We start from the raw sequence: 12,056 nt of genomic DNA on the forward strand, positions 1-12,056 counted from the left end.
TTAATTTCTGGATAATTCAACGGCTGTGATTTCTGGAATATGTATTATCCCAAATATTTTCAAAAGAAATTGAATCATTTCAATGAATCTGTGCCATTCAAGTACCTGCTCCAGACAGTAACCACTGCTAAGGGTTTATATGAAGCTTGCATTAAAAGACTTTATAAAAATGTCATGTTCCCATAAAAAAGTCATGCCTTGGAGTATAGACCCCCAAAGGAATGCCATAGACTCAAACTGCAAAATAAACACATACAGAAAGAAAGTATTTGTATTGTAATTGCAAATCCTGGTACTGTATGAGTGATTGGTATGACTTTCCTCCTTACAAATCTCTTATTAGAATTTAAATTTCTCTGTAACTCCAGGTCAGAACAGAGAAAATGTAACTGCCTTAAGGAGTGTACGATTATGAAAAATAGAAGGATAAGCATGATACGTATGTCTTCTGTCATTTTCTAAGTCATGTTACTGAGCACCAAATCTTATTGAGAATATGAATCCATTTAAGGTTTATACCATTAAAGTAACGGTTTATTCCATGCTGAAAATGTTTGTACCAGACTTTTTTGAGGCCTGTTTAATTGTGTCTGAAGTCTGATGTTGTAAATTTTATTGTTAAAAAGATCCATGAAAATGTCACTACTAAAGTTAGCTGGTACTGTTGGTATTGTAAGTGGCAAGTAGAGCTCATATTTTAGATTTTGTGTAGTTGCTAGCGTTGAACTGTGTGTTGGATGCACATGAATTGAAGGAATGGGCAAACATAGCTGATGCGGATCCACAGAGCCAGCATATTAAGATGTTTATAATTAGAGGCAATTTGTTTAAATAACTAGGTATGGATACTGATGTGCAAGAGAGGTGGAAAGGCTGTTTCCTTAAGCCAGCACTATAAAATGTTTTATTCTCAGTGAGATGCTGCCATGTCATAGTGGGTTTTTAACACTGTGTATAGTTCCATCCACACAGTGCCTTTACTTCCATCCATTTCTAATCTCTTTATCCAGTACAGAGGATTTGGAGCCTATCCCAGGAAGCGACGGACACAAGGCAGAATACACCCTGGACATAGCGCCAGTCCATCACAGGACAGACAGACACAAACACACACACACCAGGGCCAGTTTAAATCTAACTCAGAACCTTTCTTTTCAGAAGACTTAGTGTCTGTATCTGCTTCATTTTCTAATTTTGGTAGCACCTCTAACTGCTTGTCTTTCTTATATGCATTTACTTTGTAATCTGTGGTCCTTTTGTCTGTTTTTACATCTACTGTATTGCTTTGAGATGCCACCTTTAATGTTGATATATCAAATAAAGTTTTTTATTATTGTTATAGGGAAACATGATCAGATTTTCCCTGGTTCAGAAAAAAAGATCTAAAGTATACTAGTTTGTCACTCTTCTCATTCCCTTTGCTAAATGACTTTTCATACTAATCTGATCAATCTAACTGCCAGTTTTCTGTGCTTTCTCTATCCTGCTAGATTTGCAATTATTCTGAAAATTTTCATCTTGAAATAACTCATTTCTAAATACCTTTTTCACTGTTAACATCTTGCAGCAACTCTGCAACAAAATATACACTCTGATAGTTCATCCTGCTACCAACATTAAATGAAACAAATCTTAAGATTTCTATATTTATGTCTTTATTTAGTGGTTTCATTAGTGACAAAGGCTAAACTTTCTTGGGAAAATGTCTTTTATGTGTTGCGGAAAAAACTGACTTGCTTTTACGAAATATGTTTACAAATCCTTTCACCTGGCATTTTCGTAGTTAGAAATTATGGAACGCTCTGTTAAAAGCAAGAGAGTTTTTATGTCCGTTGCAGTTCTTTTGCAACATGAATATAATTATATCGTTATTAATTTCGAGATACGCGATTCCGTATTATATTCCCTTTTAATCAAATTCTAAAAGTATGCTTGTTGACTCCGGTATCGCGTTAGTTAAAGACTTCGATGCTTAAAATGTTTAGGGAGAAATGGAATACTGGTGTGTATGTTTTCTTTAAAGTACTGAGACAAGCCATATACTGTATGTTTAAGTTCCAAAATTAATATCGTTTATGGACTTCACACGCGTTGCAGTATGCTCCTATTCTTTTTATGCTCAGGCACTAAGATCTCCCTTCTGCTTTGTGTAAGGATGGTATCAAAAGCAATCTTAAGTGGTGAGAAAGCTGTGCTCAATGTATTTAAGGGACTTAAAATTAAAAGGAGATGCTTCATGTTGCTTGACTAATTTTAAAAACTAAGTTATAAATGCAGACGCTCCCTCGGTGCGCTGCTCTGGTGCGCCGGCTCTTACACAGTGCCTGTCTGCCGTAAGCGTTACAATATACATACCCAACACTGCTTGTACCCATCTGTCATGCAAATAAAACACCTTGAATTGAATTGAGGGGAGAGGGGGGGGGATACTAAAGCCAATACTGGCTCAATACCCTCAATGGGCTTGTATTTCGTTGCACTTTGAAAACCAAGTAATAACTTAACTATACAGTACGTGCAAACGTTTCGTATGTTGCTGTCGTGAATGCCTGCGTACCCATAAGTATCTTATTTGCCTTGAGTCTGTCTACAGTATATCTGTCCCACTACCCCCCTCTCTCCCTCAATTCAATTCAATTCAAGGTGTTTTATTTGCATGACAGATGGGTACAAGCAGTGTTGGGTATGTATATTGTAACGCTTACTGCCGACAGGCACTGTGTAAGACCCGGCGTACCAGAGCAGCGCACCGAGGAAGCGTTTGCATTTATAACTTAGTTTTTAAAATTAGTCAAGCAATATGAACTCCCTGAGTGCTGGCTGTGACGAATTAAACCGATCTCACAGGTATTCAAAGTAGGAAGTACAGTGTTAAGTGGTAGCTGGGCTACTCCCTCAATAGAATCGCTTTAAGGAAAAGCATTTTCAGAGAGCAATCACGCTGTGTTTATGTAGAAAAAGTGATTAGGTTTATGAGCAATCTAATTACCTATTCGCTTAAAACGCTATATAAAATAAAGTTTATTTAGAGATGAATGATCAGTGTCGCAGTTTAAATAATGGGAGTCAGGAAACTAACACACAGCGCCACTGGATTTAATAACGCAATAAAAACGCTATAAAATAATGTGACTAGGCACAGAAAAAGTTTACAGCACAGTACAATAATAAATGCTGACCATGACTTTAGAAGCATAAATTACCTTACACTCAATTTAAACACAAGCTGTCGTTCTGTATGCACCTCTAAGCTGGTTCATACAGAAAATGTAGAAATGCATTAGCCTGATTATGATTAAAAAACACATAATTAAACACGCGTTTGCGATTTAAATCAGAACACGATTTAAATCAATATAAATGTTTATATTGTAACGCATACTGTCCAGCCTCCATTTCTCTATAAAAATTTACTCTGTTGCACACACACACACACTAGAAGCAGGAACCGCTGTCAGAAGGGAAGATATGTTCAAAATATCGCAAATATCGATCATGTTGCGATATTTTGAAATATAAAAGTCAATTGATTGTCCATAATATCGCTTACCTATTTTTTCGAAGAAATGTTTGTTAAAAGAAAAGTCCAGCACTAGCTGGATTCGAACACACAACCTGCCAGTTGGTAGTCACGCACCTAGACCAGTAGGCTACAAGACAGCTCACATGAACAGGCAGGCGAAACAGCCCTACACAGCCCTGTCGCAGTACACGGATATAATCATACCGTTATTAAATTCTTTAGATACGCGATTCCATATTATATTCCCTTTTAATCAAATTCTAAAAGTATGCTTGTTGACTCCGGTATCACGTTAGTTAAAGACTTCGAAGCTTAAATGTTTAGGGAGAAATGGAATACTGGTGTGTATTTTTTTCTTTAAAGTACCAAGACCAGCTATATACTGTATGTTTATGTTCCAAAATTAATATCGTTTATGACCTTCAGATGCGTTATGCTCCTCTTCTTTTTATGCTCAGCTACTAAAATTTCCCTTTAGTGGTAAAATTCCATATAAATATTCAAAACTAAGCGGATTGAAATGTGCACAGTAAAGACATTAAATGAGTAAATCTTTTCACTACCAACCAGTGCACCACGAGTGCCCCTGTCGGTCATTTTGGCCAGCCAATCACGTGCCCTGCAGTGCCCTGCGGGTTGGTTACTGTACCGCAGGTTTTTACCGCTCATTTTGAATGGCTGCATCTGTACCTGTGTTCTTTGTTCTCAGGCACAGTTTTGGTGAAAAGAGTAAAATATAAGGCATGCTGGGTTAAATAAATATTTATTCATAATGCCGCAACACAAACATACAACTTACTGATTTGCAAGCGAAATATCATTCAGCATACCAAATTTAACTTTTCACTCACCAAAGAATAGGCCAATAGGTGGCACTTGATGTATTTAACTGATAATTTTGGCCACTGATCAACACAGAGTACTCTATAAAAAGTGAAAAAAAATCCAGACATTTTACTAAATTATTAAAATAAAAAACAGAAATTAGTTGAATGCATAAGTATTCGCCCCCTTGCTTTGACAAACCTAAATTACCTCTGAAGTAACCAACTCTCTCCTCCAAGTCACATAATTACTTGGAGTCCACCTGTGTGTAGTTGAGGTGTTTCACAATATTTCAGAATAAATACACCTGTGTCCACTTAGTGCATTTCCAAGGAAACACTACACCATGAAGACCAAGGAACATTCTAAGCAGATCCGAGACAAGGTTCTTGAAAAATACCAGTCAGGGCAAGGATATAAGAAAAATTCCAAGGCATTGAATATACCTCAAAGCCTAGTGAAGTCCATCCTTAAAAAAGTGAGAAAATATGGAACAACTGTGAATCTGCCCGAAACTGAGTGTCCGGGCAAGAAGAGCCATAGTAAGGGAGGCCACTAAGAGACCTACGGCAACTCTAAAGCAGTTACAGTCCACCTTGACGAAGATGGGAGAAATGGTGCATGAGACAACAATAACACGCACACTTTATAAATCTGGCTTTTACGGAAGGGGGACAAGAAGAAAGCCTTTGTTGAAAAAAACTCTTATCACATCTAAGCTGGAGTTTGCCCAAAGACATGTGAGAGACTCAACAATTTGAAGAAAGATTCTATGGTCTGATGAGACCAAAATTGAACTTTATGTTTGGCCCAAACCTAACACAGCACGTCACACTGAGAACACCATCCCTACAGTGAATCATGGTGGTGTCAGCATCATGCTTTGGGGATGGTTCTCTGCGGCAGGGACTGGAAAACTCATAAAGATAGAAGAAAAATGGATGGAGCTAAGTACTGAAAAATCCTGGAGGAAATTGTGCTGACTTCCGCAAGAGCACTAGGACTTGGAAGACGATTCATCTTCCAACAGGACAATTACCTAAAACATACAGCAAAAGCCACACTGGAATGGCTTAAAACCCTAAATGTTAATGTCCTGGAGTGGGCCAGTCAAAATCAGACCTCAATCCAATTGTGCATCTACGGAATGACTTAAAAATTGCTATTGACAAACGATCCCCATCCAACTTGATGGAGCTTAAGCAATTTTGCCAAGAAGAATGGGCATAAATTCCACAGTCAAGATGTGCAACACTGATAGAGACTTACCCAAAATGACACACAGCTGTAATTGTTGCCAAAGGTGGTCCTACCAAGTATTAACTGGGTGGGGGGGGGGGGAGCTAAATGCTTGAGCATTCAATTATTTTCTGTTTTTTATTTTTACTTAGTAAAATGTCTGGATTTTTTTTCCACTTTGAAATTATAGTACTTTGTGTTGATGAGTGGCAAAAAGTCTCAGTTAAATATAACATGGTTCCATGCTGGAACACAATAAAATGTGAAAACATCCAAGGGAAGTGAATAGTTTTACAAGGCAATGTAAGTGAACTGATTGCATTCTTTAATCAGTTTTACTTCTGTATTTCTTTAAATCCACTAAATATGGATATGGATGGAACTAAACAAACAGTTTTTTGCTAAAAAAATATAACTGAAGTATAATTACATTTTTAAATGTCAATAATGATATTCTTTTTATGAATTATAAATAGTGAAAATTATGATCTGCATATATAGCTGATAATGATAGCTGAAAATAAGGTACACAATAGTATTGCACCCTCTGCTTAAAACATTTTTTTCAGCAAAATCTTCAACTTGGTCCCTTGCTGTGGGTATTCTAGGTTTTTTTCTTGTAATGGAAAATGAAACAATGTGGCGCAACAGTGTTACACTGTTTTTCACCTTTTTGTGTGGCAGGGTTCAATCCTAGTCAATACAAACATTGTTCTTTCAACAAACTGTCCTTTATTTTTAAATGATTAAATTTAAAATCTGTAACATGTTTTCTACTGCCCTTTTTTCTTTTTAGTACTTGATATAATTATGGTTTTTATAATAATTTGCCTTTACCAAAGTTGTTAGAGAGCTTTCTCCTGTAGCACCAATTTCAACTTTAATCATGTAACAATGGAGGGGGTGTTGCATGCATTGGTGGTTGCATTGTCTCCTCACAGTGGGGGAAACTGGGTGTGGGCTGCACTCTTATTTGCACTCTTTCTTCCCTTGCAGTACATATGAAAAGGTCTTTGTGCTGTAAAGCCAGTTACATGTATATCAATTTGCAGTAATATAACTGAACATGAAACTAATGTTCAATAAAACAATCAGCTATAAAGGTTAAATTTAATAAACTGAAAATAACTTTGTTTTAATCTGACATGTCCCCAATACACATTCCCAATATACTCAATTCAATTCAACTTTCACAATTCAAGTGAAAAGTATTTCTCATTAGTTTCTCAGGTGCAGTATATATATATAGAACAGCAGACAAGACAATAGACAGAAATACAATAACAATAACAGTGTAAACAACAGTATGGTGTCAGTGCAAAATTGTAAAAAAACTGCACAAATACACAGAAATACAGAAATTGTATACAAACATGGCAAAAACAGTGCAAAATAATACAGCGATTATTAAACAGTGCAACTAGTACAGTTTTAAGTACTCTCTAATGTTGCATTAGCTTAGGAATTCCAAATCCCATAAAAGCCACAGGGTGACTTCCTAGTGGCATCTACATGTCCTGGTTACTGTACAGTACACAACAAATTAATTCAAATGACTACTCAAAAGTTTTGTTTTAATCTGGCCTCTTTTTTGTTTTTTCCAGTACATGTTAATTTTATTACATGTTTTTATAAAGCCACCATGTCTAATGTTTTTTTTAATTATTATCTTAAACTCTCTATTAATAAAATCTCATAAATGATATGCATATGTGAAATATTTAAGGGGGGGCGGAGCGGTGGTTCTGTGGTTAAGGATCTACGCCTGTGGCTGGAAGGTTGCCGGTTCAAATCCCACAGGTGGCAGAGGAATCCTGCTAAATTGGGCTCCTGAGCAAGTTACATTCTATTTGCTTTACATTCATGATCTCTTAAGCCCGTAGAAGCTACTAGTTACTTCGGACATATCAGTTATTAGACTGAGGAAGAAGGGCAAGAGACAGCAACTTCAGCCCCACTTCCCACCTCCTGGACAGACCGAGAAAGCAATTTGGAGGTGTTAATTATGCAGTCATTACAAAGGGTGCAGTGTCGCAAAGATGAGTGCTCTTTTTCTCCTAGTTAGAACATAGGAGAATCTATTTAAATTAAAATTCATATTATATCACTATATAAAATAAAGTTTATTATTACATTAAAATGTTTTTTAATTACTTTATCTTTAAAATATAATGATAATATCGCATTCATAGTATAAAAACGTCACAGAGTGATGTCACATCCCAAAAAAGAAGATGCTTTATCTCGTGTACAAAATGCAGTCAGTGTCATTTCTAGTGCCTTAGCGGAGGTTCATAGGCAGGGGTAACTTTACGGAGCTCAATTCCTGGGTTGTGATCTGTGTGGAGTTTGGGTGTTCTCCCTGTGTTCGCGTGGCTTTTATCCCACAGTCTAAAATCATTCCAGTAGGTTAACTGGCTACTGGGAAAAGGCCTTGTGTGAGTGTGAGCTTGTTTGTGTTTGTGTCTGTGCCTGTGTGTGCCTTGCAATTGACTGGCATTCCGTCTAAGGTGTATCCTACCTTGCGTTCATTGCTTGCCTGGATAGGCTCCAGCTCAAAAGCAGTTAGAAAATGGATTTGTGTATTTATCATTATAAAAATGTTCCAATTAGAATACAATATGCAAGATATTGTCCTGAAAATTAGTTTACTTAACACATACAAATGTTTTCAAATATTACTACACTCTGTATGTGTGATATGGTAGTGTTTCCAAAGTTCTTTAACTACTTAGTACATATTGCTGGTAACAAAACATATAATCAAATTTCCTGGTACTTTTCCATGTTTATGTATTTGCTTTTCATAAAATAGTTCAGTTAATAGTAAAATAGTAAGTACAAATACTGTAGTGATTCCGGAAAATGAGCTTTTGAAACTATTTAAAATGTTTCTTATAGACTTAGTTGTACAGAAGTTTATTAGCGCCACGGAGAAAAAAAAACGAATTTATATGAGATTATATCATTTTTATATGGGAAAATTATCTCATTTATATGAGGAAATTATTCCATTTAAACACAATACTTAATTTGTGAACAATGTTGCCCACTATCTTAATACTGTATATTGCATTGTACTGTATATTAAATTATATTGTCCTGTGCAAAGTAGCATTGACTTTAACAACAGTAGAATATCGTCACACTTGATAAAAAAACGAGCATGTGTTCTGTTTTTCATATACATGAAGTACAACACCATGAAAGTGAGCATTCCTTGGTTAAACACGTTATTTCCATCATTTCTATGACAAGTAGAAATGACACGGCTTTCCAAACATATGATCTTCTTGATATAAAGCTGACTGTCAAGTTATTCTTCTTATTCTTTCAAAATTGTTTCTCACAAACTTTTGCAAGCAATGAAGGAACAAAGTATTTGTCTGTGACCTGATAATTCAGCTGCAAGAAAACTGTTTTTTTCTATGTTGATTACTAACATAGCACTCAAGAGTACAGAACCCTAATGTATGAGATTTCAACCAAAAATTGAGATTGCATGCTGTTTGTATTGATAGTTTATTTTAGTCGCATACAAAAAACACATTTCATAGAATTGTGCGTCTCTACAACAATTTCAAAATTTTACATTCATTATTTTTTTGAACAACCTAGACTTGATGGAAATGCATGAGATTTTCAGACTGAGGTGTTAGTCCATGACATTTGGTCAGAATGCTTGAGGCTTGATAGTACAAGGCTTGTTAGATACAATTACATAAAAGATATTGCGGTCTATTACTATTGTAGGAGTTTGTGTGAATTTACTGACACAATATTTAGTTGTAACAGTAGATTGTATGAGTTTACTTTGCCTATTAGGAATCAGCAGAACAACAAGGAGTCTTTACAAGGATTTACGACACACAGAATACATTTATTGATACGTAAAATAAATGTGTACATAAAAACATTACAAATATCAAGCTTGTAGCGAGTATACAAAAAATATACATAAAAACAATGATATTCCTAATTAGTCTCATTAAAATAATCAACATTCAGGAGCTCTAACTATGGCTATTTAAATCAATTAAATAGATATTAACACATTATTATAACAGTTTTATTCTTGAGTGGGTAAATTACACTAATCCACGACTGTAAATTTGCACAATGGGGGAACAGCCCACAGATGTCTGGACTGTCCTGGAAAAGATTCTATGCAAAAGATAAGCTCATCTCCCTCACTTGCTCACATGCAAAGACCACTTGGTCAGCCTGTGGCTGAGATCACAGAGAGAGGCCTCTTTGGGTGCATTCCTGAGACAGGCAACAGGCTGGGACAGGCACACATACTGTAGATCACTAGAAATACTTAATATAACTTAATTCTAAAATAATAGTCCTTGTCCCTACACGACTAAACAGTATTTCACTATGGATTCTTGTGTATATATTTTATTAGTATTTATGTATTTGTTTGGCCAGGTGGCACAAACGTTTCACTTTCTTACTGCCTGAAAATACAGTAAGATATGCTTATTGGAGCATGCTTTGTACAGCAGAGGTGAATGGCAAAAGGAAGAGAGAGGTTTTGTTACCCATGTTACAGTGTCATCAAATTGTGGAGTTTTTGACTCTCTATCATCTTTTAGCCAGTTTAAATCCCATTGGAAAACAGTATTTTTTTAGAATAAATACATTTATTAATCAAATTAGTTTTTAGTCCAGTAGTTTTCAAATTTAATTTGTATTGTTGTTTTCGGTTTTGTTGCTTTTTTTATATTACACATTTTTATTTGTATTTAAGCACTTTGAGTTGCACCAGCATGAATACTTCTACATTTATATTAGTAGAAGTAAGATACTACTGTAGGAATTTGACTCTGGTCTCTGAGTGATGGAATCCTAGGTAGGTTTACAGGTACTGTATATTCCAGTAAATTACCATATCCACATAAGCACTTTAGATTTAAGATTTAAAGTCAGTCCTGCTGCCCTTCCTAGATGAGTTCCACATTTGTGTGCAAAATGAGATGCTGACACTGTGACATTTAGACTACAGTGGATTCTTGAATGTCTGTGCATGTCTTCCTTCGCCCCAGCCTATGAGCCCCTGGCCCCTCCGCTTCCCCCCGCGGCCACGGCGGTGCCAGTGTGGCAGGACCGCACCATCGCCTCCTCCAAACTGCGTATGCTGGAGTACTCTGCTTTCATGGAGGTGCAGAGAGACCCTGACACGGTAACTTCCCTCGGTCATGCTCTTCCCCCTGTGTCCCCTTCCTAGTACACAGTGGTTTGGCTAGTTACATTGATCCCAAGTATCTGATGCAGCTGTTTCATGAACGTAGTCAAATTTCAAGCTGTCAGGTCAGAATAAGTAAATATTTTCACATGTGCCTAGGTAGCAAATAGTAGTTAATGTGGCTGTTGTCTACAAAACATCTGTGATACTTGTAAGAGGCAATCCTGTAGTAAGCAAAGGAACAAGTAATAGGTTTGTTCCATGCTGAAAAAAAAGAAGAAAGAGAACACAACGTTTCAGCCGTGGAGCCTTCTTCAGGTGTGTCACCTCCACGGCCGAAACATTGTGTTCTCTTTCTTCTTTTTTTCAGCATGGAATAAACCTATTACTTGTTCCTTTGCAGCCTACACATGCTGAAGCAGCTATCCACCTGGACTACTATCTTGTAGTAAGGTTGAAATTGAGTTATAAAGCGTGCATATAATTTGAATAAACCTTGCTAGACAAGAACTTAATTATTGTCATTCATGTCTTGCTGCATCTGCCTATTGCCTTCCCACACACTATTAGAATTCAGTCATCTCTTATATTCTTAGACAGGATCTTGCTATTAATGCATTACCAAGATACAGTACTTAGTTTGAATCTGGTCTAATGGACACCCCAAGATCTGAGCTTTCACATTTCCCCATAGGCAGAAGGGAATCCAGCCACCTTATGATACCAGTACCCTTTCTTGCTTTTAATATTTTCTGTTATGTCACAATTATGTACTAGTTCCTTTATTTTTTTGTGGGATTCAGTTGGAGAAGCTGAACCAATTATATGCAATTGTGTTTTCTTTGCACATTATAGTACAGCAAACACCTGTTTGTCCACATCGGGCAGACTAACCCCTCATACAGCGATCCACTGCTGGAGGCAGTGGATATCCGACAGATATACGACAAGTTCCCTGAGAAGAAAGGAGGACTGAAGGAGCTGTATGACAAAGGCCCACAAAATGCCTTCTTCCTTGTCAAGTTCTGGGTAAGAGGAATCAGATAAACATATACAAATGTGAGAACATTCTGTATATATCATGGTCTTCTGATTATTTGGAATTTCTATTTTTCCTTGTGGATTACAGAAGGAATAACATCCTTACTGTTGAAAAGTACTTCTCTTATTTTACATCTTACATATATTCCCTTTAAATTTCCACTTTTGTCCTCGAGTCACTATTTCAAAATGGATTCTGAATTAGTCCATGTTTGGTTCTGATTTTGTCTTTCAGCA

At 36.4% G+C, this 12,056-nt stretch overlaps 1 protein-coding gene across 9 annotated transcripts in view; it reads left to right on the forward strand.

The window, feature by feature from the left end:
• Positions 1 to 12,056, forward strand: part of tead3a (TEA domain family member 3 a) — a 100,939-nt gene that overhangs the window by 82,064 nt on the left and 6,819 nt on the right. For all 9 annotated transcript variants that reach the window (XM_069190230.1, XM_006628274.3, XM_006628275.3 and 6 more), the window contains 2 exons: positions 10,639 to 10,775; positions 11,634 to 11,807. In XM_069190230.1, coding sequence (XP_069046331.1) covers positions 10,639 to 10,775; positions 11,634 to 11,807 — 311 coding nt within the window. The remainder of the gene's footprint in view (positions 1 to 10,638; positions 10,776 to 11,633; positions 11,808 to 12,056) is intronic.

This window comes from Lepisosteus oculatus, chromosome 5, assembly GCF_040954835.1.
Source record: "Lepisosteus oculatus isolate fLepOcu1 chromosome 5, fLepOcu1.hap2, whole genome shotgun sequence".
Taxonomy (NCBI): domain Eukaryota; kingdom Metazoa; phylum Chordata; class Actinopteri; order Semionotiformes; family Lepisosteidae; genus Lepisosteus; species Lepisosteus oculatus.